A 24,408-nucleotide genomic window follows, 5' to 3' on the forward strand; every position below is an offset into this window, starting at 1 on the left:
ATGCCTGTCCATCACTATAAATGTATATTCAGTGCTTATAATATATTTACTTGAATTAGCTACCTAGCTTATATATATTAACTTTTTTTTAGATATATTCATGTGTAAATTAACTAACTGTCAATACAGACTTACACTACACTGGCAACTTCAAACTTTACATGCACTGGAAGCGGTAACCAACGTCCTCTTAAATTTTGAAGAGTGAATATAGAACGTCTAAATATTTTGATATGGAGAGTGTATATGTCTCTAACGTCATCGATACTATTTCCGTCTTTATCTCGAAAGTTCTATTCTCACTTACAAGTCAGAGTTATCTTTCTTTGCCCATTGTCTACACACTAGGTAAATAGGGAAAATGAGGGTACCGAAAATCTGCAAAATGTGGAATCTGATTTCAAAAAAAATTATATATTTAGTATTTGTAGAATAACTTCTGTTATACATAATAATATCTTGAAAAAATATTAAAAAACAAAAAAGTTGAAAATTGACCAAACACAAGTTCACTTCCGGTTCGGACAGGAAGTACCGGAAACACACGAAAACAACTTCGAAACAAAGAAAATGTCATGATCTAATACCCCTGTAACTTTCACATCTTTTCCTCAAACCGTTTCCGAGAAAAATTCCGGACAAAAGTCCATTTAAAAATTGGAAATTCGGCCGTAACTTCGGACCGGAAGTGAATTTTTCAAAAAACGGAATTTTATATAAACTTCATATATTAGCCTACTATCATGTGAAAAATTGTGAAAATCTATCCAACCATCTCTGAGTAATCGCGCTCACAAAATTTGGGAATAATAATAATAATAATAATAATAATAAAAAGAAACAATACAATCACTATAAGTCTTCCGTTGTGAACGGAAGACTTAAAAAGAAACAATACAATCACTATAAGTCTTCCGTTGTGAACGGAAGACTTAATAATAAGAAACAGAGTAAAAACAATATGTTCCCAAACTTCGTTTGGGGAACATAAATATGGCGTGGATCGCTTGATGAGTCTTTATCATTTAATCATTAATTCATATAATTAAACAATTACAATTATTGCTGGGTTTTTTTTGTCAATACTATGATTTATCCACCTGAGGAGTACAACATTCACTGAACCCGAATACGACGCCCGCCGGGCTCGGTGAATATTGTACTGTCTCCTCAGGTGTCTTACTCTTAACACGCATGCAACAATGTAACTACAGTGCAAAAAGAGGCGGATCCCGGCATGTTTATACTGGGAAGAAGAAGAAATGTTGAAAACAAAAGACCGAACTCCAGTATTTCCTCATCCTCACAACGTCAGGTGCCCTGAGTCAATTCGTTGCCGTTGGACCCCTGACTAATTTCATTCGACATCCTACGGGCTGCTTCTCTCATTGAGAAGCACCAATCAGATCGGGCTATCATAAGTTGATTTAAAATGTAAACAGATTTTGAAAAGTTTAAATGTCATTGCATTATAATAGTCTTTCAGATGGCTGCATTTAAAAAAAAACTATACTCAAATTTTCAGGTTATTGTTTATTTGACATCACACATGAAGATTTACACAGTTCAAAGTCATTGTACTGTACTGTATACTTTTAAATAGTTCAGCAATCCAGAGAGGAACAAGACTCAGTTTTAAACACATTAGTTTTTACCTGATTCACATAATTATGAAGTAGATATCAGATTTGATCAAGTATAAGCCTCCACCGTCATTTTATCTTAATAGTTTCTAAGGTGGATGCAACAGAAAAACCACTCAAATTTACATTATTGTCTATTATGATTCACATTGTGAAGCATTATAAAGTTCCACTGTCATTTCACTGCAATGCTCTCAAAAATGACTGCAATAAAAAGTACTCAGATTTACTCCTTTTTTGTTTATTTTATGTCAAATTGTGAAGATTTTCATGCTTTTATTTACTGTCTCAGTGAAAACATATTTGCAAATAGCTATACATAATTCACAAAAGCGTATATCATTTATTGCAAGTACATAAAGAATGAAAAATTGTTGTTACAACAATCAGACCACACATTAAACATCAAAAATAACAGTATAGTCCCTTTCAATGTTATTAAAAACTTTCCACGAAAAAGTACATAAAAATATTGCAAAAACAATTAAAAATTGATTCCAATATAAATATTATCCGAGTCTAAGTGTGAATGTTATATATACATTCATTTAATGGAAATATAAATTGGTCAATTTCAACTGGTGTGGTAAGGGAATTATCTGGCTTAAAAAGAGTTATTCGTATTTACTCCATTACTTTTATAAAATATGAACAACTACATATGCTATGCATGACAGCCATGCATGTGCTAGACAACATATTTTACTGAAAATTACAAAACAATCCATATCGATATACAGCACATTATATGCAAAAAACCTGACAGATTTGCTAAACCTTTTGTATATATTAAAATTCCATCTTATGAAACACATTTGAAAAACATCAGGGCCGGCAAGGCAAATCTATAGATAAAATAATTTTAAAAACTTGTATCCGTTGCCAAGTGCCACTGGATGAAATATGGAGACAACAAATAGTATAGACGTTTCGGCATCTAAACCTAATAAAACACGTTTTGCATATATCTACATATTATGAAAACTTTAATGTTGCTCGCTAGAATGACCAACCTTTAAAACCAGTTCCCTACTACACATCAAAATCAATTTCTAAAGGTCAATCCTTGATCAATACACACTACATGTAAATAAACATCTTGTCATCAATACAATATTTTTCCGCTATGCTATCAAAGCAAGGGAGATACCAAGTTTTCTTCAAAACATCAATAAAGATAGGAAGGACAAGAATTGGAAACTGCAAGGCATTGGTTGAATATCACAGATCCTCCTCAAAAGGACACAGATCCTTAATAAGAAATGGATCCTTAACACTAGCTCCAAGATTCTTCAAACAAGGTCACAGATCCTCAACACAAGTTCACCGATTCTAATCGCAATGTCATAGATCCTCAACACAAGTTCACAGATTCTTATCGCAATGTCATAGATCTTTAACACAAGTTACCAGATTCTTCACATAAGGTCACAGATCCTCAACACAAGTTCATAGATCCTTATCACAACATCCACAAACCCTTACCAGTAGTCCCACACAAGGTCACAGATCCTCAACACAAGTTCACAGATCCTCACATAAAGCCATAGATCCTTCAAACAAGTCACAGATCCTGCACATAAAGTCACAGAACCAAAAATCACAGATCCTCAACAAAAGAATCCTTCACGCAAGCTCAAAATAGAATGACATCTCTCCCTGCATTTCTATTGCTCCATGACATGACATGAAATTATTCTGATGTGTAGCACAGCCTTCTTTGTTCCAAACACATCAAGACAGCTAAGATGGTTTATTTTGATGTGTTCTATCAAGAAAAGAAGAAATTTTACTGTAAAATAAGATCTGAAATACATTTTAACTTCTATTTTAAAAAAAACAAGCTATACTGAGTTTAAATAATATAAAAACAACCAACATTTACTTTTTAATACTGAAACAAAAGGCCCATAGAGCTTTACAGTCACCAGAGTATCTAAGCCAAAATACGTGTTTTTCTTTTTACAAATCTGAAGAGCTCAAATAACAATCTCTCTTGTCTCCAAAGGGCAATGATTAAGACTTTGAATTCATGCTACATTTTGGGATTTTTGAAATTATTTGACAATTTGAAGTTGTTTATTTTTACAGAAGATTTTAATAAAATAACTTTATGAAACAATATACACCCCCTATATATTCCCTCCATTCCTCTCCCCGATTTGATTATGAAATACATGGTACATGTACTAACTGCATATGAATTTCATAATTTCTTGTCAAATTTTTTTTAAAAAGTCTTTTTTATGTCATGTTCAGGAAAATAATGGTTTCTATTCCTGCCTTGGTAGTCACAGTTCGAATAAATATAATTCTTAACCACACGAATAAACAACAAATAAATTGACAATTCGTGGCATTGAAGTACTTTAAAGGAAGAGATTTAAAGAAATGTTCTTCATTTCTCTCTCTCTCTCTCTCTCTTGAGAAGAATTTTTATCTATAGACTTTTCTCTTACATTTCTATGTAAAACTCTGGAGCCCCTCTCTGGTCTCATCATAACACAGATTTGTGGTTGAGAGCATCCTACAAGGCAGAGGCATACGCTTTAATTTTTTCTTCCCTTCAATGTTATGCCAATGCAAGACTTTGAAATATTTCGAAAAACTTTACCCTGAAGTTTCCTAAAAAGAAAACCTTTTCCTTTTTAATTGTTTGCCCTTCAAACATACCATTTTCCCATGGTTGGCTGCAATCGATCCTTGCTCTCAGCAATCCTGTCAACAATGGACTTAAACCTCACAGTCACAGTGGGTTTGAGGCTTGCCTAACCATTGTCCTATTAACATAGAAAGTAAGGATATTATAGAGGTACAGCTAGCTGCTAATAAAAATAAAGGATCCAAAAAGCAACAATGCAGATTTTTTCTTACCACTTTTGCCAATGTTGGCCCCTTATCATAACTGGGCAATGAACTCCTCCTCTTCTGTCAAACAGCCTTTATCCTCCTGTTCATGGGCCCTGCTTCTCCTCTTCTTCTGTTGGTTAGCCTTAATCCTCCTCTTCATAGGTCCTGCTGCTCCTCTTCTTCTGTTGGTCAGCCTTAATCCTCCTCTTCATGGGTCCTGTTGCTCCTCCTCTTCTTCTGTTGGATGACCCTGGTCTTCCTCCTATTCATGGGTCCTGCTGCTCCTCTTCCTCCTCTTCTTCTGTTAGCTTGCCTTACTCCTCTTCTTCGTGGGTCCTGCTGTTTAGCATCTTTTCAAGGAGTCCTGATCCGGATAAATTTAATTGAAAACCAGCTTAGGTGTGCAGAAAGAAGGGCCTAAATGTTACATCTTTGGGTGATGGCTGCAGATAAATGGGAGACAAACTCCTCCTTCCTATAGGATCCAGTAAGATTAAACCTCTTTCTGCTAACAAAGCAAAACCATGACATCAAAGAAATATGAAGACTTCATATCAAGTGAGAAAGAGTCAGTAAAAATTCATAGGGTACAAAGAGCAAGTAGAGTTCCAGTCTTACCTTCACTTGAGGAATTGGCTTCAGTCGATCCTTCCCTTGTGGATTCTTCTTCTGCATAAGAGTTTCTTCCTTACATCTTAATCCATGGTAGTCTAACATTCATGTTGACAAAAACAGTCAAATGTCAATAAATTGCAAATTTCCACAGACACAGCATATCGATAGTTTATTGAGTGCAAGCTGCGTGCATTGCATCTTAACCTCACATCTTGGATTGGCCACAGTCCACCATTGAACTCCTGCTGGCAGGTGATGGTATCCTCCAAACCAGTCTAACCCTGTACTGCAAACAAAAATGCCTACAGGTCAAATCAAAAATAACATTGCCTAAACCAAAAGAGCATAATGGAAGTCAACAGAGTACAAAATGTAGATTACAGAGATAACCGTCATTGATTTGATTGGCTGCAGTCCATCCACAATTCTTTGCACTTCTTCTGGCAGGCCAGAGTCCGCTCGTTATCTCGGGATTAATACCAGTCTAACCCAGACCTTTTAAAATAGTCTGTTGAGAAGTCATAAAATGAGCAAAAACTTGTGAAGTAAATATAAAGAAAGTCCACAGAGTGTGATACGTGCACAATGTATCTTACCGTCCTGGGTTGGTTGCAGTTGACCCCCTGAACACTAGGTACTCGTGTCTTTCAGATGACAGTCTCCTGTTCAGAGCTGGCAAAAAAGATGTTACACTGCATCTCTAAAACAGGAAGACAAGAGTTCACAATCTTTATCAAATGAGAATGAAATAAATCAAGCACAGGTGTTAAAACATGAAAGGATGATGTGACATACGGCCCCCGGTAAATTGACGAAAGATCAAGTGTCCAAATTTTACTCTAATTTTTGCATGCAACTAATCACTGATATTTTTACCCTTATGGAAAACTACTTCTAACAAAAATAGAAGCGTAATTTGGAAGATATAGATCTTTCATTTGGGTAAGGGTATCATGTTTACATCCGACACCCATTGAATTTTGGCCCCGCCCCACTCTTTGAAGCCCTTAAAATATACGAGCGCAAGTAGGTACATTTCTCTCCTTTGGCTGGTCACTGTATTTTATTGAAATCTACCTATATGTGAAAGGAGAAAAATGTACCTAACTGAGATCACATGTTGATTTTTAAAAAATGGTAAAATCTAGCTGACCTTTCCTATTATGACAGATCGACGAAACTATTTTTTCTGATGTAAGAATAAATTCATATGCTAATCGAGGCACTGGCCATACTTTCTAAGTGACCAATCAGCTAAATGAGATGCATTACGAGTGAGTACCACAAAAATACTAAGGAAATTTTATGCTTGGAAAAAAGGCTTTTTTACCCTCTTTTCGATAAACAATTTTTTATGCATTTGAGTCAAAGATTGGGCACGGATCTACAATTTCCCAGCTTTTCAAACAATTGATTTATAAATATACATAATTTAAAGTTTTGTAAAGCGTTTGGTGGGCAATTCGCTAGGTCTACACGTATTCCCAAGTATCAGTGAATACAAGTTTCATGTGCATTTCTTGACCCAGAACGGTAAACGCCGAGGTTCAATGCGTATTATTATGTATAAACAGCCTTGGCTGACCATTAAAAGTTTGAAATATTGTAGAGATAATGTGTAAATTGACCTAAACCAGGTGTCTGTGATAAAATGTAAACATGTAGTAAACGACAGCATGTTTTGTCGTTCTGTCATCGGATTGGACAATTGTTCTCGGTAAGCGACTATGTGCGAAATAATAACAATAGCCATATAAGGTAAATTTCTCGGACATGCATATCCCTCTATTGTACTAAGACCCGCCTATTCTCTTTTCAGAAAAGAAGATATTGTCACAAACCTGGCCGAATGTTGCTGTCATAGGGTCTAAAATATCATAGATAATGCAGTAATCCTTATAATTAAAATGTGTTGGAACTATTGAAACTATTCAAAAGGTGTCGTATTCATTCACTCATGTTTGAAAACTATCAAAATCGTTGTAGATGAAATATAATTCGTCGTAGAAAAAGGGTCCCCAGATAGCAGTTTTGTCACATCATCCTTTACCCTTTCTTCAATGACATGTTGCAGTGTTTCTCTGATCACAAGACCCCTTTTGAAAAAAATGTGGAGTAGCAACTTACAGTGGTAAAAGATATAGCCTAACAATTCTTTCAATAACACAAATATCATGAAGTAAAGAGTACTCTAGTTCCTCTAATCAAGTTTTAATGGAAATCACTCAAATCAGGAATTCAAAAGTGCAACAAAAGCAGCTTCTTACTTACCGCTCTCGCACATGCTGGCTGCACGACAGATTTAGGCAATGGACTCCTCTTCTATAGGTCGGCTGAGGTCCTCCTACGTAGTCCATCGTCCGTGCCCTTAAAAACTGATACAAGTTTAGTAAAAAATCAAAACAATGACACAAATGACAGAAATTCGAATACACGTAATCATCACATGAAAATTAGATGAAAAAAATAAGTTAGATAATGAAGACAGTTAATTCAGGAAAGGGTCAAAAGGGGGAAGGGAAGGGAGAGGTGGACAGGAGGATGGTTAGTTATGTTAGATTAGGGAGGGCAATGAGACAGAAGAAGAGATAGAAAGGAATAAATGAAAAAAAAAAGCTTCTCTATTAGGCTTCCTGGTTGCGGAATTGGTTCCTGGCGCTGCTCTTCTGACGGGCCCTGTCGGTCCGCATCCTGTCAATTGCAAATCAATAGATCAAGGTCTGATAAGGTTAATAGCAATTGGCAGGCTCATGAAAGGGTGCAAGAAGTAGTCTGAATCTTACCGCATCTTCCAGTGTTTGCTGCAGTTGAATGGGATCCCCTCACTACAGGATCTTGGTCAGCTTCTACTCCCGTCTGCAAACAATGCAAAAGAAAGACATCAAAGATACACAAAGACACTTTATATCATGTCAGAAAGTCATAAAAATTCACAGACTGCAAAGAGCAAGTCCACTTCTAATCTTACCCTCACTTGCGGTTATAATGCAAATCAGGAATTCAAAAGTGCAACCAAAGCAGCTTCTTACTCACCGCTTTCACCAATGTTGGCTGCTGGACGGGCAATGGACTCCTCTTCTGTTGGCCGGCCGTCGTCGTCCGTCGTCGTCCATCGTCAGTTGCCCTGAAAATATACAACTGATAGAAGGTTAGTAAAAAATCAAAACAATGACACAAATGACAGAAATTCGAATACACGTAATCATCACATGAAAATTAGATGAAAAAAATAAGTTAGATAATGAAGACAGTTAATTCAGGAAAGGGTCAAAAGGGGGAAGGGAAGGGAGAGGTGGACAGGAGGATGGTTAGTTATGTTAGATTAGGGAGGGCAATGAGACAGAAGAAGAGATAGAAAGGAATAAATGAAAAAAAAAAGCTTCTCTATTAGGCTTCCTGGTTGCGGAATTGGTTCCTGGCGCTGCTCTTCTGACGGGCCCTGTCGGTCCGCATCCTGTCAATTGCAAATCAATAGATCAAGGTCTGATAAGGTTAATAGCAATTGGCAGGCTCATGAAAGGGTGCAAGAAGTAGTCTGAATCTTACCGCATCTTCCAGTGTTTGCTGCAGTTGAATGGGATCCCCTCACTACAGGATCTTGGTCAGCTTCTACTCCCGTCTGCAAACAATGCAAAAGAAAGACATCAAAGATACACAAAGACACTTTATATCATGTCAGAAAGTCATAAAAATTCACAGACTGCAAAGAGCAAGTCCACTTCTAATCTTACCCTCACTTGCGGTTATAATGCAAATCAGGAATTCAAAAGTGCAACCAAAGCAGCTTCTTACTCACCGCTTTCACCAATGTTGGCTGCTGGACGGGCAATGGACTCCTCTTCTGTTGGCCGGCCGTCGTCGTCCGTCGTCGTCCATCGTCAGTTGCCCTGAAAATATACAACTGATAGAAGGTTAGTAAAAAATCAAAACAATGACACAAATGACAGAAATTCGAATACACGTAATCATCACATGAAAATTAGATGAAAAAAATAAGTTAGATAATGAAGACAGTTAATTCAGGAAAGGGTCAAAAGGGGGAAGGGAAGGGAGAGGTGGACAGGAGGATGGTTAGTTATGTTAGATTAGGGAGGGCAATGAGACAGAAGAAGAGATAGAAAGGAATAAATGAAAAAAAAAAGCTTCTCTATTAGGCTTCCTGGTTGCGGAATTGGTTCCTGGCGCTGCTCTTCTGACGGGCCCTGTCGGTCCGCATCCTGTCAATTGCAAATCAATAGATCAAGGTCTGATAAGGTTAATAGCAATTGGCAGGCTCATGAAAGGGTGCAAGAAGTAGTCTGAATCTTACCGCATCTTCCAGTGTTTGCTGCAGTTGAATGGGATCCCCTCACTACAGGATCTTGGTCAGCTTCTACTCCCGTCTGCAAACAATGCAAAAGAAAGACATCAAAGATACACAAAGACACTTTATATCATGTCAGAAAGTCATAAAAATTCACAGACTGCAAAGAGCAAGTCCACTTCTAATCTTACCCTCACTTGCGGTTATAATGCAAATCAGGAATTCAAAAGTGCAACCAAAGCAGCTTCTTACTCACCGCTTTCACCAATGTTGGCTGCTGGACGGGCAATGGACTCCTCTTCTGTTGGCCGGCCGTCGTCGTCCGTCGTCGTCCATCGTCAGTTGCCCTGAAAATATACAACTGATAGAAGGTTAGTAAAAAATCAAAACAATGACACAAATGACAGAAATTCGAATACACGTAATCATCACATGAAAATTAGATGAAAAAAATAAGTTAGATAATGAAGACAGTTAATTCAGGAAAGGGTCAAAAGGGGGAAGGGAAGGGAGAGGTGGACAGGAGGATGGTTAGTTATGTTAGATTAGGGAGGGCAATGAGACAGAAGAAGAGATAGAAAGGAATAAATGAAAAAAAAAAGCTTCTCTATTAGGCTTCCTGGTTGCGGAATTGGTTCCTGGCGCTGCTCTTCTGACGGGCCCTGTCGGTCCGCATCCTGTCAATTGCAAATCAATAGATCAAGGTCTGATAAGGTTAATAGCAATTGGCAGGCTCATGAAAGGGTGCAAGAAGTAGTCTGAATCTTACCGCATCTTCCAGTGTTTGCTGCAGTTGAATGGGATCCCCTCACTACAGGATCTTGGTCAGCTTCTACTCCCGTCTGCAAACAATGCAAAAGAAAGACATCAAAGATACACAAAGACACTTTATATCATGTCAGAAAGTCATAAAAATTCACAGACTGCAAAGAGCAAGTCCACTTCTAATCTTACCCTCACTTGCGGTTATAATGCAAATCAGGAATTCAAAAGTGCAACCAAAGCAGCTTCTTACTCACCGCTTTCACCAATGTTGGCTGCTGGACGGGCAATGGACTCCTCTTCTGTTGGCCGGCCGTCGTCGTCCGTCGTCGTCCATCGTCAGTTGCCCTGAAAATATACAACTGATAGAAGGTTAGTAAAAAATCAAAACAATGACACAAATGACAGAAATTCGAATACACGTAATCATCACATGAAAATTAGATGAAAAAAATAAGCTAGATAATGAAGACAGTTAATTCAGGAAAGGGTCAAAAGGGGGAAGGGAAGGGAGAGGTGGACAGGAGGATGGTTAGTTATGTTAGATTAGGGAGGGCAATGAGACAGAAGAAGAGATAGAAAGGAATAAATGAAAAAAAAAAGCTTCTCTATTAGGCTTCCTGGTTGCGGAATTGGTTCCTGGCGCTGCTCTTCTGACGGGCCCTGTCGGTCCGCATCCTGTCAATTGCAAATCAATAGATCAAGGTCTGATAAGGTTAATAGCAATTGGCAGGCTCATGAAAGGGTGCAAGAAGTAGTCTGAATCTTACCGCATCTTCCAGTGTTTGCTGCAGTTGAATGGGATCCCCTCACTACAGGATCTTGGTCAGCTTCTACTCCCGTCTGCAAACAATGCAAAAGAAAGACATCAAAGATACACAAAGACACTTTATATCATGTCAGAAAGTCATAAAAATTCACAGACTGCAAAGAGCAAGTCCACTTCTAATCTTACCCTCACTTGCGGTTATAATGCAAATCAGGAATTCAAAAGTGCAACCAAAGCAGCTTCTTACTCACCGCTTTCACCAATGTTGGCTGCTGGACGGGCAATGGACTTCTCTTCTGTTGGCCGGCCGTCGTCGTCCGTCGTCGTCCATCGTCAGTTGCCCTGAAAATATACAACTGATAGAAGGTTAGTAAAAAATCAAAACAATGACACAAATGACAGAAATTCGAATACACGTAATCATCACATGAAAATTAGATGAAAAAAATAAGTTAGATAATGAAGACAGTTAATTCAGGAAAGGGTCAAAAGGGGGAAGGGAAGGGAGAGGTGGACAGGAGGATGGTTAGTTATGTTAGATTAGGGAGGGCAATGAGACAGAAGAAGAGATAGAAAGGAATAAATGAAAAAAAAAAGCTTCTCTATTAGGCTTCCTGGTTGCGGAATTGGTTCCTGGCGCTGCTCTTCTGACGGGCCCTGTCGGTCCGCATCCTGTCAATTGCAAATCAATAGATCAAGGTCTGATAAGGTTAATAGCAATTGGCAGGCTCATGAAAGGGTGCAAGAAGTAGTCTGAATCTTACCGCATCTTCCAGTGTTTGCTGCAGTTGAATGGGATCCCCTCACTACAGGATCTTGGTCAGCTTCTACTCCCGTCTGCAAACAATGCAAAAGAAAGACATCAAAGATACACAAAGACACTTTATATCATGTCAGAAAGTCATAAAAATTCACAGACTGCAAAGAGCAAGTCCACTTCTAATCTTACCCTCACTTGCGGTTATAATGCAAATCAGGAATTCAAAAGTGCAACCAAAGCAGCTTCTTACTCACCGCTTTCACCAATGTTGGCTGCTGGACGGGCAATGGACTTCTCTTCTGTTGGCCGGCCGTCGTCGTCCGTCGTCGTCCATCGTCAGTTGCCCTGAAAATATACAACTGATAGAAGGTTAGTAAAAAATCAAAACAATGACACAAATGACAGAAATTCGAATACACGTAATCATCACATGAAAATTAGATGAAAAAAATAAGTTAGATAATGAAGACAGTTAATTCAGGAAAGGGTCAAAAGGGGGAAGGGAAGGGAGAGGTGGACAGGAGGATGGTTAGTTATGTTAGATTAGGGAGGGCAATGAGACAGAAGAAGAGATAGAAAGGAATAAATAAAATAAAAAAGCTTCTCTATTAGGCTTCCTGGTTGCGGAATTGGTTCCTGACGCTGCTCTTCTGACGGGCCCTGTCGGTCCGCATCCTGTCAATTGCAAATCAATAGATCAAGGTCTGATAAGGTTAATAGCAATTGGCAGGCTCATGAAAGGGTGCAAGAAGTAGTCTGAATCTTACCGCATCTTCCAGTGTTTGCTGCAGTTGAATGGGATCCCCTCACTACAGGATCTTGGTCAGCTTCTACTCCCGTCTGCAAACAATGCAAAAGAAAGACATCAAAGATACACAAAGACACTTTATATCATGTCAGAAAGTCATAAAAATTCACAGACTGCAAAGAGCAAGTCCACTTCTAATCTTACCCTCACTTGCGGTTATAATGCAAATCAGGAATTCAAAAGTGCAACCAAAGCAGCTTCTTACTCACCGCTTTCACCAATGTTGGCTGCTGGACGGGCAATGGACTCCTCTTCTGTTGGCCGGCCGTCGTCGTCCGTCGTCGTCCATCGTCAGTTGCCCTGAAAATATACAACTGATAGAAGGTTAGTAAAAAATCAAAACAATGACACAAATGACAGAAATTCGAATACACGTAATCATCACATGAAAATTAGATGAAAAAAATAAGTTAGATAATGAAGACAGTTAATTCAGGAAAGGGTCAAAAGGGGGAAGGGAAGGGAGAGGTGGACAGGAGGATGGTTAGTTATGTTAGATTAGGGAGGGCAATGAGACAGAAGAAGAGATAGAAAGGAATAAATGAAAAAAAAAAGCTTCTCTATTAGGCTTCCTGGTTGCGGAATTGGTTCCTGGCGCTGCTCTTCTGACGGGCCCTGTCGGTCCGCATCCTGTCAATTGCAAATCAATAGATCAAGGTCTGATAAGGTTAATAGCAATTGGCAGGCTCATGAAAGGGTGCAAGAAGTAGTCTGAATCTTACCGCATCTTCCAGTGTTTGCTGCAGTTGAATGGGATCCCCTCACTACAGGATCTTGGTCAGCTTCTACTCCCGTCTGCAAACAATGCAAAAGAAAGACATCAAAGATACACAAAGACACTTTATATCATGTCAGAAAGTCATAAAAATTCACAGACTGCAAAGAGCAAGTCCACTTCTAATCTTACCCTCACTTGCGGTTATAATGCAAATCAGGAATTCAAAAGTGCAACCAAAGCAGCTTCTTACTCACCGCTTTCACCAATGTTGGCTGCTGGACGGGCAATGGACTCCTCTTCTGTTGGCCGGCCGTCGTCGTCCGTCGTCGTCCATCGTCAGTTGCCCTGAAAATATACAACTGATAGAAGGTTAGTAAAAAATCAAAACAATGACACAAATGACAGAAATTCGAATACACGTAATCATCACATGAAAATTAGATGAAAAAAATAAGTTAGATAATGAAGACAGTTAATTCAGGAAAGGGTCAAAAGGGGGAAGGGAAGGGAGAGGTGGACAGGAGGATGGTTAGTTATGTTAGATTAGGGAGGGCAATGAGACAGAAGAAGAGATAGAAAGGAATAAATGAAAAAAAAAAGCTTCTCTATTAGGCTTCCTGGTTGCGGAATTGGTTCCTGGCGCTGCTCTTCTGACGGGCCCTGTCGGTCCGCATCCTGTCAATTGCAAATCAATAGATCAAGGTCTGATAAGGTTAATAGCAATTGGCAGGCTCATGAAAGGGTGCAAGAAGTAGTCTGAATCTTACCGCATCTTCCAGTGTTTGCTGCAGTTGAATGGGATCCCCTCACTACAGGATCTTGGTCAGCTTCTACTCCCGTCTGCAAACAATGCAAAAGAAAGACATCAAAGATACACAAAGACACTTTATATCATGTCAGAAAGTCATAAAAATTCACAGACTGCAAAGAGCAAGTCCACTTCTAATCTTACCCTCACTTGCGGTTATAATGCAAATCAGGAATTCAAAAGTGCAACCAAAGCAGCTTCTTACTCACCGCTTTCACCAATGTTGGCTGCTGGACGGGCAATGGACTTCTCTTCTGTTGGCCGGCCGTCGTCGTCCGTCGTCGTCCATCGTCAGTTGCCCTGAAAATATACAACTGATAGAAGGTTAGTAAAAAATCAAAACAATGACACAAATGACAGAAATTCGAATACACGTAATCATCACATGAAAATTAGATGAAAAAAATAAGTTAGATAATGAAGACAGTTAATTCAGGAAAGGGTCAAAAGGGGGAAGGGAAGGGAGAGGTGGGCAGGAGGATGGTTAGTTATGTTAGATTAGGGAGGGCAATGAGACAGAAGAAGAGATAGAAAGGAATAAATAAAAAAAAAAGCTTCTCTATTAGGCTTCCTGGTTGCGGAATTGGTTCCTGGCGCTGCTCTTCTGACGGGCCCTGTCGGTCCGCATCCTGTCAATTGCAAATCAATAGATCAAGGTCTGATAAGGTTAATAGCAATTGGCAGGCTCATGAAAGGGTGCAAGAAGTAGTCTGAATCTTACCGCATCTTCCAGTGTTTGCTGCAGTTGAATGGGATCCCCTCACTACAGGATCTTGGTCAGCTTCTACTCCCGTCTGCAAACAATGCAAAAGAAAGACATCAAAGATACACAAAGACACTTTATATCATGTCAGAAAGTCATAAAAATTCACAGACTGCAAAGAGCAAGTCCACTTCTAATCTTACCCTCACTTGCGGTTATAATGCAAATCAGGAATTCAAAAGTGCAACCAAAGCAGCTTCTTACTCACCGCTTTCACCAATGTTGGCTGCTGGACGGGCAATGGACTCCTCTTCTGTTGGCCGGCCGTCGTCGTCCGTCGTCGTCCATCGTCAGTTGCCCTGAAAATATACAACTGATAGAAGGTTAGTAAAAAATCAAAACAATGACACAAATGACAGAAATTCGAATACACGTAATCATCACATGAAAATTAGATGAAAAAAATAAGTTAGATAATGAAGACAGTTAATTCAGGAAAGGGTCAAAAGGGGGAAGGGAAGGGAGAGGTGGACAGGAGGATGGTTAGTTATGTTAGATTAGGGAGGGCAATGAGACAGAAGAAGAGATAGAAAGGAATAAATGAAAAAAAAAAGCTTCTCTATTAGGCTTCCTGGTTGCGGAATTGGTTCCTGGCGCTGCTCTTCTGACGGGCCCTGTCGGTCCGCATCCTGTCAATTGCAAATCAATAGATCAAGGTCTGATAAGGTTAATAGCAATTGGCAGGCTCATGAAAGGGTGCAAGAAGTAGTCTGAATCTTACCGCATCTTCCAGTGTTTGCTGCAGTTGAATGGGATCCCCTCACTACAGGATCTTGGTCAGCTTCTACTCCCGTCTGCAAACAATGCAAAAGAAAGACATCAAAGATACACAAAGACACTTTATATCATGTCAGAAAGTCATAAAAATTCACAGACTGCAAAGAGCAAGTCCACTTCTAATCTTACCCTCACTTGCGGTTATAATGCAAATCAGGAATTCAAAAGTGCAACCAAAGCAGCTTCTTACTCACCGCTTTCACCAATGTTGGCTGCTGGACGGGCAATGGACTTCTCTTCTGTTGGCCGGCCGTCGTCGTCCGTCGTCGTCCATCGTCAGTTGCCCTGAAAATATACAACTGATAGAAGGTTAGTAAAAAATCAAAACAATGACACAAATGACAGAAATTCGAATACACGTAATCATCACATGAAAATTAGATGAAAAAAATAAGTTAGATAATGAAGACAGTTAATTCAGGAAAGGGTCAAAAGGGGGAAGGGAAGGGAGAGGTGGGCAGGAGGATGGTTAGTTATGTTAGATTAGGGAGGGCAATGAGACAGAAGAAGAGATAGAAAGGAATAAATAAAAAAAAAGCTTCTCTATTAGGCTTCCTGGTTGCGGAATTGGTTCCTGGCGCTGCTCTTCTGACGGGCCCTGTCGGTCCGCATCCTGTCAATTGCAAATCAATAGATCAAGGTCTGATAAGGTTAATAGCAATTGGCAGGCTCATGAAAGGGTGCAAGAAGTAGTCTGAATCTTACCGCATCTTCCAGTGTTTGCTGCAGTTGAATGGGATCCCCTCACTACAGGATCTTGGTCAGCTTCTACTCCCGTCTGCAAACAATGCAAAAGAAAGACATCAAAGATACACAAAGACACTTTATATCATGTCAGAAAGTCATAAAAATTCACAGACTGCAAAGAGCAAGTCCACTTCTAATCTTACCCTCACTTGCGGTTATAATGCAAATCAGGAATTCAAAAGTGCAACCAAAGCAGCTTCTTACTCACCGCTTTCACCAATGTTGGCTGCTGGACGGGCAATGGACTTCTCTTCTGTTGGCCGGCCGTCGTCGTCCGTCGTCGTCCATCGTCAGTTGCCCTGAAAATATACAACTGATAGAAGGTTAGTAAAAAATCAAAACAATGACACAAATGACAGAAATTCGAATACACGTAATCATCACATGAAAATTAGATGAAAAAAATAAGTTAGATAATGAAGACAGTTAATTCAGGAAAGGGTCAAAAGGGGGAAGGGAAGGGAGAGGTGGGCAGGAGGATGGTTAGTTATGTTAGATTAGGGAGGGCAATGAGACAGAAGAAGAGATAGAAAGGAATAAATTAAAAAAAAGCTTCTCTATTAGGCTTCCTGGTTGCGGAATTGGTTCCTGGCGCTGCTCTTCTGACGGGCCCTGTCGGTCCGCATCCTGTCAATTGCAAATCAATAGATCAAGGTCTGATAAGGTTAATAGCAATTGGCAGGCTCATGAAAGGGTGCAAGAAGTAGTCTGAATCTTACCGCATCTTCCAGTGTTTGCTGCAGTTGAATGGGATCCCCTCACTACAGGATCTTGGTCAGCTTCTACTCCCGTCTGCAAACAATGCAAAAGAAAGACATCAAAGATACACAAAGACACTTTATATCATGTCAGAAAGTCATAAAAATTCACAGACTGCAAAGAGCAAGTCCACTTCTAATCTTACCCTCACTTGCGGTTATAATGCAAATCAGGAATTCAAAAGTGCAACCAAAGCAGCTTCTTACTCACCGCTTTCACCAATGTTGGCTGCTGGACGGGCAATGGACTTCTCTTCTGTTGGCCGGCCGTCGTCGTCCGTCGTCGTCCATCGTCAGTTGCCCTGAAAATATACAACTGATAGAAGGTTAGTAAAAAATCAAAACAATGACACAAATGACAGAAATTCGAATACACGTAATCATCACATGAAAATTAGATGAAAAAAATAAGTTAGATAATGAAGACAGTTAATTCAGGAAAGGGTCAAAAGGGGGAAGGGAAGGGAGAGGTGGACAGGAGGATGGTTAGTTATGTTAGATTAGGGAGGGCAATGAGACAGAAGAAGAGATAGAAAGGAATAAATGAAAAAAAAAAGCTTCTCTATTAGGCTTCCTGGTTGCGGAATTGGTTCCTGACGCTGCTCTTCTGACGGGCCCTGTCGGTCCGCATCCTGTCAATTGCAAATCAATAGATCAAGGTCTGATAAGGTTAATAGCAATTGGCAGGCTCATGAAAGGGTGCAAGAAGTAGTCTGAATCTTACCGCATCTTCCAGTGTTTGCTGCAGTTGAATGGGATCCCCTCACTACAGGATCTTGGTCAGCTTCTACTCCCGTCTGCAAACAATGCAAAAGAAAGACATCAAAGATACACAAAGACACTTTATATCATGTCAGAAAGTCATAAAAATTCACAGACTGCAAAGAGCAAGTCCACTTCTAATCTTACCCTCACTTGCGGTTATAATGCAAATCAGGAATTCAAAAGTGCAACCAAAGCAGCTTCTTACTCACCGCTTTCACCAATGTTGGCTGCTGGACGGGCAATGGACTCCTCTTCTGTTGGCCGGCCGTCGTCGTCCGTCGTCGTCCATCGTCAGTTGCCCTGAAAATATACAACTGATAGAAGGTTAGTAAAAAATCAAAACAATGACACAAATGACAGAAATTCGAATACACGTAATCATCACATGAAAATTAGATGAAAAAAATAAGTTAGATAATGAAGACAGTTAATTCAGGAAAGGGTCAAAAGGGGGAAGGGAAGGGAGAGGTGGACAGGGGGATGGTTAGTTATGTTAGATTAGGGAGGGCAATGAGACAGAAGAAGAGATAGAAAGGAATAAATAAAATAAAAAAGCTTCTCTATTAGGCTTCCTGGTTGCGGAATTGGTTCCTGACGCTGCTCTTCTGACGGGCCCTGTCGGTCCGCATCCTGTCAATTGCAAATCAATAGATCAAGGTCTGATAAGGTTAATAGCAATTGGCAGGCTCATGAAAGGGTGCAAGAAGTAGTCTGAATCTTACCGCATCTTCCAGTGTTTGCTGCAGTTGAATGGGATCCCCTCACTACAGGATCTTGGTCAGCTTCTACTCCCGTCTGCAAACAATGCAAAAGAAAGACATCAAAGATACACAAAGACACTTTATATCATGTCAGAAAGTCATAAAAATTCACAGACTGCAAAGAGCAAGTCCACTTCTAATCTTACCCTCACTTGCGGTTATAATGCAAATCAGGAATTCAAAAGTGCAACCAAAGCAGCTTCTTACTCACCGCTTTCACCAATGTTGGCTGCTGGACGGGCAATGGACTCCTCTTCTGTTGGCCGGCCGTCGTCGTCCGTCGTCGTCCATCGTCAGTTGCCCTGAAAATATACAACTGATAGAAGGTTAGTAAAAAATCAAAACAATGACACAAATGACAGAAATTCGAATACACGTAATCATCACATGAAAATTAGATGAAAAAAATAAGTTAGATAATGAAGACAGTTAATTCAGGAAAGGGTCAAAAGGGGGAAGGGAAGGGAGAGGTGGACAGGAGGATGGTTAGTTATGTTAGATTAGGGAGGGCAATGAGACAGAAGAAGAGATAGAAAGGAATAAATAAAATAAAAAAGCTTCTCTATTAGGCTTCCTGGTTGCGGAATTGGTTCCTGACGCTGCTCTTCTGACGGGCCCTGTCGGTCCGCATCCTGTCAATTGCAAATCAATAGATCAAGGTCTGATAAGGTTAATAGCAATTGGCAGGCTCATGAAAGGGTGCAAGAAGTAGTCTGAATCTTACCGCATCTTCCAGTGTTTGCTGCAGTTGAATGGGATCCCCTCACTACAGGATCTTGGTCAGCTTCTACTCCCGTCTGCAAACAATGCAAAAGAAAGACATCAAAGATACACAAAGACACTTTATATCATGTCAGAAAGTCATAAAAATTCACAGACTGCAAAGAGCAAGTCCACTTCTAATCTTACCCTCACTTGCGGTTATAATGCAAATCAGGAATTCAAAAGTGCAACCAAAGCAGCTTCTTACTCACCGCTTTCACCAATGTTGGCTGCTGGACGGGCAATGGACTCCTCTTCTGTTGGCCGGCCGTCGTCGTCCGTCGTCGTCCATCGTCAGTTGCCCTGAAAATATACAACTGATAGAAGGTTAGTAAAAAATCAAAACAATGACACAAATGACAGAAATTCGAATACACGTAATCATCACATGAAAATTAGATGAAAAAAATAAGTTAGATAATGAAGACAGTTAATTCAGGAAAGGGTCAAAAGGGGGAAGGGAAGGGAGAGGTGGACAGGAGGATGGTTAGTTATGTTAGATTAGGGAGGGCAATGAGACAGAAGAAGAGATAGAAAGGAATAAATAAAATAAAAAAGCTTCTCTATTAGGCTTCCTGGTTGCGGAATTGGTTCCTGACGCTGCTCTTCTGACGGGCCCTGTCGGTCCGCATCCTGTCAATTGCAAATCAATAGATCAAGGTCTGATAAGGTTAATAGCAATTGGCAGGCTCATGAAAGGGTGCAAGAAGTAGTCTGAATCTTACCGCATCTTCCAGTGTTTGCTGCAGTTGAATGGGATCCCCTCACTACAGGATCTTGGTCAGCTTCTACTCCCGTCTGCAAACAATGCAAAAGAAAGACATCAAAGATACACAAAGACACTTTATATCATGTCAGAAAGTCATAAAAATTCACAGACTGCAAAGAGCAAGTCCACTTCTAATCTTACCCTCACTTGCGGTTATAATGCAAATCAGGAATTCAAAAGTGCAACCAAAGCAGCTTCTTACTCACCGCTTTCACCAATGTTGGCTGCTGGACGGGCAATGGACTTCTCTTCTGTTGGCCGGCCGTCGTCGTCCGTCGTCGTCCATTGTCAGTTGCCCTGAAAATATACAACTGATAGAAGGTTAGTAAAAAATCAAAACAATGACACAAATGACAGAAATTCGAATACACGTAATCATCACATGAAAATTAGATGAAAAAAATAAGTTAGATAATGAAGACAGTTAATTCAGGAAAGGGTCAAAAGGGGGAAGGGAAGGGAGAGGTGGACAGGAGGATGGTTAGTTATGTTAGATTAGGGAGGGCAATGAGACAGAAGAAGAGATAGAAAGGAATAAATTAAAAAAAAAGCTTCTCTATTAGGCTTCCTGGTTGCGGAATTGGTTCCTGGCGCTGCTCTTCTGACGGGCCCTGTCGGTCCGCATCCTGTCAATTGCAAATCAATAGATCAAGGTCTGATAAGGTTAATAGCAATTGGCAGGCTCATGAAAGGGTGCAAGAAGTAGTCTGAATCTTACCGCATCTTCCAGTGTTTGCTGCAGTTGAATGGGATCCCCTCACTACAGGATCTTGGTCAGCTTCTACTCCCGTCTGCAAACAATGCAAAAGAAAGACATCAAAGATACACAAAGACACTTTATATCATGTCAGAAAGTCATAAAAATTCACAGACTGCAAAGAGCAAGTCCACTTCTAATCTTACCCTCACTTGCGGTTATAATGCAAATCAGGAATTCAAAAGTGCAACCAAAGCAGCTTCTTACTCACCGCTTTCACCAATGTTGGCTGCTGGACGGGCAATGGACTTCTCTTCTGTTGGCCGGCCGTCGTCGTCCGTCGTCGTCCATCGTCAGTTGCCCTGAAAATATACAACTGATAGAAGGTTAGTAAAAAATCAAAACAATGACACAAATGACAGAAATTCGAATACACGTAATCATCACATGAAAATTAGATGAAAAAAATAAGTTAGATAATGAAGACAGTTAATTCAGGAAAGGGTCAAAAGGGGGAAGGGAAGGGAGAGGTGGACAGGAGGATGGTTAGTTATGTTAGATTAGGGAGGGCAATGAGACAGAAGAAGAGATAGAAAGGAATAAATAAAAAAAAAAAACTTCTCTATTAGGCTTCCTGGTTGCGGAATTGGTTCCTGGCGCTGCTCTTCTGACGGGCCCTGTCGGTCCGCATCCTGTCAATTGCAAATCAATAGATCAAGGTCTGATAAGGTTAATAGCAATTGGCAGGCTCATGAAAGGGTGCAAGAAGTAGTCTGAATCTTACCGCATCTTCCAGTGTTTGCTGCAGTTGAATGGGATCCCCTCACTACAGGATCTTGGTCAGCTTCTACTCCCGTCTGCAAACAATGCAAAAGAAAGACATCAAAGATACACAAAGACACTTTATATCATGTCAGAAAGTCATAAAAATTCACAGACTGCAAAGAGCAAGTCCACTTCTAATCTTACCCTCACTTGCGGTTATAATGCAAATCAGGAATTCAAAAGTGCAACCAAAGCAGCTTCTTACTCACCGCTTTCACCAATGTTGGCTGCTGGACGGGCAATGGACTCCTCTTCTGTTGGCCGGCCGTCGTCGTCCGTCGTCGTCCATCGTCAGTTGCCCTGAAAATATACAACTGATAGAAGGTTAGTAAAAAATCAAAACAATGACACAAATGACAGAAATTCGAATACACGTAATCATCACATGAAAATTAGATGAAAAAAATAAGTTAGATAATGAAGACAGTTAATTCAGGAAAGGGTCAAAAGGGGGAAGGGAAGGGAGAGGTGGACAGGAGGATGGTTAGTTATGTTAGATTAGGGAGGGCAATGAGACAGAAGAAGAGATAGAAAGGAATAAATAAAATAAAAAAGCTTCTCTATTAGGCTTCCTGGTTGCGGAATTGGTTCCTGACGCTGCTCTTCTGACGGGCCCTGTCGGTCCGCATCCTGTCAATTGCAAATCAATAGATCAAGGTCTGATAAGGTTAATAGCAATTGGCAGGCTCATGAAAGGGTGCAAGAAGTAGTCTGAATCTTACCGCATCTTCCAGTGTTTGCTGCAGTTGAATGGGATCCCCTCACTACAGGATCTTGGTCAGCTTCTACTCCCGTCTGCAAACAATGCAAAAGAAAGACATCAAAGATACACAAAGACACTTTATATCATGTCAGAAAGTCATAAAAATTCACAGACTGCAAAGAGCAAGTCCACTTCTAATCTTACCCTCACTTGCGGTTATAATGCAAATCAGGAATTCAAAAGTGCAACCAAAGCAGCTTCTTACTCACCGCTTTCACCAATGTTGGCTGCTGGACGGGCAATGGACTTCTCTTCTGTTGGCCGGCCGTCGTCGTCCGTCGTCGTCCATCGTCAGTTGCCCTGAAAATATACAACTGATAGAAGGTAAGTAAAAAATCAAAACAATGACACAAATGACAGAAATTCGAATACACGTAATCATCACATGAAAATTAGATGAAAAAAATAAGTTAGATAATGAAGACAGTTAATTCAGGAAAGGGTCAAAAGGGGGAAGGGAAGGGAGAGGTGGACAGGAGGATGGTTAGTTATGTTAGATTAGGGAGGGCAATGAGACAGAAGAAGAGATAGAAAGGAATAAATAAAAAAAAAGCTTCTCTATTAGGCTTCCTGGTTGCGGAATTGGTTCCTGGCGCTGCTCTTCTGACGGGCCCTGTCGGTCCGCATCCTGTCAATTGCAAATCAATAGATCAAGGTCTGATAAGGTTAATAGCAATTGGCAGGCTCATGAAAGGGTGCAAGAAGTAGTCTGAATCTTACCGCATCTTCCAGTGTTTGCTGCAGTTGAATGGGATCCCCTCACTACAGGATCTTGGTCAGCTTCTACTCCCGTCTGCAAACAATGCAAAAGAAAGACATCAAAGATACACAAAGACACTTTATATCATGTCAGAAAGTCATAAAAATTCACAGACTGCAAAGAGCAAGTCCACTTCTAATCTTACCCTCACTTGCGGTTATAATGCAAATCAGGAATTCAAAAGTGCAACCAAAGCAGCTTCTTACTCACCGCTTTCACCAATGTTGGCTGCTGGACGGGCAATGGACTTCTCTTCTGTTGGCCGGCCGTCGTCGTCCGTCGTCGTCCATCGTCAGTTGCCCTGAAAATATACAACTGATAGAAGGTTAGTAAAAAATCAAAACAATGACACAAATGACAGAAATTCGAATACACGTAATCATCACATGAAAATTAGATGAAAAAAATAAGTTAGATAATGAAGACAGTTAATTCAGGAAAGGGTCAAAAGGGGGAAGGGAAGGGAGAGGTGGGCAGGAGGATGGTTAGTTATGTTAGATTAGGGAGGGCAATGAGACAGAAGAAGAGATAGAAAGGAATAAATTAAACAAGAGGCCCATGGGCCACATCGCTCACCTGAGCACATTGGCAAGGCAAAAGCACAAATCAGTTCAGTATTGAAGTATTGAAAAGATTACTTGGGGGGGGGGGGGGGGGGGGGCTTGAATTTTAAACTACCTGATGATGCTTCCATGTCAATATATAATTTGTTTTAACAAATGGCTTTGTTGTACTTGAGAAGATTTTTTAAAAAAATTCCCATATATTCCTCTGTAAAAATTTGATCCCCCATTGTGGCTCCTCTCTATCCCAGGGGTCATCATTTGAACAAACTTGAATCTACACTACCTGAGGATGGTTCCATATCAATATGACTAAACATAGCTTTTCTGTTCTTGAGAAGAAATTTTTTTCTATATGTTCCTATGTAAAACTTTCGATCCCCTTATTGGGCCCCACCCTACCCTCGGGGGTCATCATTTGAACAAAATTGAATTTACACTACCTGAGGATGCTTCCATATCAAATTGACTAAACATGATTTTCAGTTCTTGAGAAGAAGATATTTTCCTATATGTTCCTATGTAAAATTTTCGATCCCCCATTATGGCCCATCCCTATTCCCTGGGGTCATCATTTGAACAAACTTGAATCTACACTACCTGAGGATGCTTCCATATCAATATGACTAAACATAGCTTTTCTGTTCTTGAGAAGAAATTTT

The 24,408-nt window shown here is 40.1% G+C and overlaps 1 protein-coding gene across 1 annotated transcript in view; it reads right to left on the reverse strand.

Annotated features, from left to right (window-relative positions):
• Positions 1 to 4,986: 4,986 nt before the first annotated feature.
• Positions 4,987 to 24,408, reverse strand: part of LOC133204657 (uncharacterized) — a 34,161-nt gene continuing 14,739 nt past the window's right edge. The window contains exons 52-117 of the mRNA XM_061340404.1: positions 23,394 to 23,484; positions 23,187 to 23,216; positions 23,032 to 23,051; positions 22,633 to 22,723; positions 22,426 to 22,455; positions 22,271 to 22,290; positions 21,870 to 21,960; positions 21,663 to 21,692; positions 21,454 to 21,527; positions 21,107 to 21,197; positions 20,900 to 20,929; positions 20,745 to 20,764; positions 20,345 to 20,435; positions 20,138 to 20,167; positions 19,983 to 20,002; positions 19,582 to 19,672; positions 19,375 to 19,404; positions 19,220 to 19,239; positions 18,819 to 18,909; positions 18,612 to 18,641; positions 18,457 to 18,476; positions 18,056 to 18,146; positions 17,849 to 17,878; positions 17,694 to 17,713; positions 17,293 to 17,383; positions 17,086 to 17,115; positions 16,931 to 16,950; positions 16,532 to 16,622; positions 16,325 to 16,354; positions 16,170 to 16,189; positions 15,771 to 15,861; positions 15,564 to 15,593; positions 15,409 to 15,428; positions 15,008 to 15,098; positions 14,801 to 14,830; positions 14,646 to 14,665; positions 14,246 to 14,336; positions 14,039 to 14,068; positions 13,884 to 13,903; positions 13,483 to 13,573; positions 13,276 to 13,305; positions 13,121 to 13,140; positions 12,720 to 12,810; positions 12,513 to 12,542; positions 12,358 to 12,377; positions 11,957 to 12,047; positions 11,750 to 11,779; positions 11,595 to 11,614; positions 11,194 to 11,284; positions 10,987 to 11,016; positions 10,832 to 10,851; positions 10,431 to 10,521; positions 10,224 to 10,253; positions 10,069 to 10,088; positions 9,668 to 9,758; positions 9,461 to 9,490; positions 9,306 to 9,325; positions 8,905 to 8,995; positions 8,698 to 8,727; positions 8,543 to 8,562; positions 8,142 to 8,232; positions 7,935 to 7,964; positions 5,705 to 5,808; positions 5,318 to 5,394; positions 5,112 to 5,203; positions 4,987 to 4,998 (exon numbers count right to left, since the gene is read on the reverse strand). Coding sequence (XP_061196388.1) covers positions 4,987 to 4,998; positions 5,112 to 5,203; positions 5,318 to 5,394; positions 5,705 to 5,808; positions 7,935 to 7,964; positions 8,142 to 8,232; positions 8,543 to 8,562; positions 8,698 to 8,727; positions 8,905 to 8,995; positions 9,306 to 9,325; positions 9,461 to 9,490; positions 9,668 to 9,758; positions 10,069 to 10,088; positions 10,224 to 10,253; positions 10,431 to 10,521; positions 10,832 to 10,851; positions 10,987 to 11,016; positions 11,194 to 11,284; positions 11,595 to 11,614; positions 11,750 to 11,779; positions 11,957 to 12,047; positions 12,358 to 12,377; positions 12,513 to 12,542; positions 12,720 to 12,810; positions 13,121 to 13,140; positions 13,276 to 13,305; positions 13,483 to 13,573; positions 13,884 to 13,903; positions 14,039 to 14,068; positions 14,246 to 14,336; positions 14,646 to 14,665; positions 14,801 to 14,830; positions 15,008 to 15,098; positions 15,409 to 15,428; positions 15,564 to 15,593; positions 15,771 to 15,861; positions 16,170 to 16,189; positions 16,325 to 16,354; positions 16,532 to 16,622; positions 16,931 to 16,950; positions 17,086 to 17,115; positions 17,293 to 17,383; positions 17,694 to 17,713; positions 17,849 to 17,878; positions 18,056 to 18,146; positions 18,457 to 18,476; positions 18,612 to 18,641; positions 18,819 to 18,909; positions 19,220 to 19,239; positions 19,375 to 19,404; positions 19,582 to 19,672; positions 19,983 to 20,002; positions 20,138 to 20,167; positions 20,345 to 20,435; positions 20,745 to 20,764; positions 20,900 to 20,929; positions 21,107 to 21,197; positions 21,454 to 21,527; positions 21,663 to 21,692; positions 21,870 to 21,960; positions 22,271 to 22,290; positions 22,426 to 22,455; positions 22,633 to 22,723; positions 23,032 to 23,051; positions 23,187 to 23,216; positions 23,394 to 23,484 — 3,280 coding nt within the window. The remainder of the gene's footprint in view (positions 4,999 to 5,111; positions 5,204 to 5,317; positions 5,395 to 5,704; positions 5,809 to 7,934; positions 7,965 to 8,141; positions 8,233 to 8,542; positions 8,563 to 8,697; positions 8,728 to 8,904; positions 8,996 to 9,305; positions 9,326 to 9,460; positions 9,491 to 9,667; positions 9,759 to 10,068; positions 10,089 to 10,223; positions 10,254 to 10,430; positions 10,522 to 10,831; positions 10,852 to 10,986; positions 11,017 to 11,193; positions 11,285 to 11,594; positions 11,615 to 11,749; positions 11,780 to 11,956; positions 12,048 to 12,357; positions 12,378 to 12,512; positions 12,543 to 12,719; positions 12,811 to 13,120; positions 13,141 to 13,275; positions 13,306 to 13,482; positions 13,574 to 13,883; positions 13,904 to 14,038; positions 14,069 to 14,245; positions 14,337 to 14,645; positions 14,666 to 14,800; positions 14,831 to 15,007; positions 15,099 to 15,408; positions 15,429 to 15,563; positions 15,594 to 15,770; positions 15,862 to 16,169; positions 16,190 to 16,324; positions 16,355 to 16,531; positions 16,623 to 16,930; positions 16,951 to 17,085; positions 17,116 to 17,292; positions 17,384 to 17,693; positions 17,714 to 17,848; positions 17,879 to 18,055; positions 18,147 to 18,456; positions 18,477 to 18,611; positions 18,642 to 18,818; positions 18,910 to 19,219; positions 19,240 to 19,374; positions 19,405 to 19,581; positions 19,673 to 19,982; positions 20,003 to 20,137; positions 20,168 to 20,344; positions 20,436 to 20,744; positions 20,765 to 20,899; positions 20,930 to 21,106; positions 21,198 to 21,453; positions 21,528 to 21,662; positions 21,693 to 21,869; positions 21,961 to 22,270; positions 22,291 to 22,425; positions 22,456 to 22,632; positions 22,724 to 23,031; positions 23,052 to 23,186; positions 23,217 to 23,393; positions 23,485 to 24,408) is intronic.

The sequence above is a fragment of the Saccostrea echinata genome, unplaced genomic scaffold (assembly GCF_033153115.1).
Source record: "Saccostrea echinata isolate AGI-Se365-2 ecotype Australia unplaced genomic scaffold, CSIRO_AGI_Sech_v1 ptg000054l, whole genome shotgun sequence".
NCBI lineage: Eukaryota > Metazoa > Mollusca > Bivalvia > Ostreida > Ostreidae > Saccostrea > Saccostrea echinata.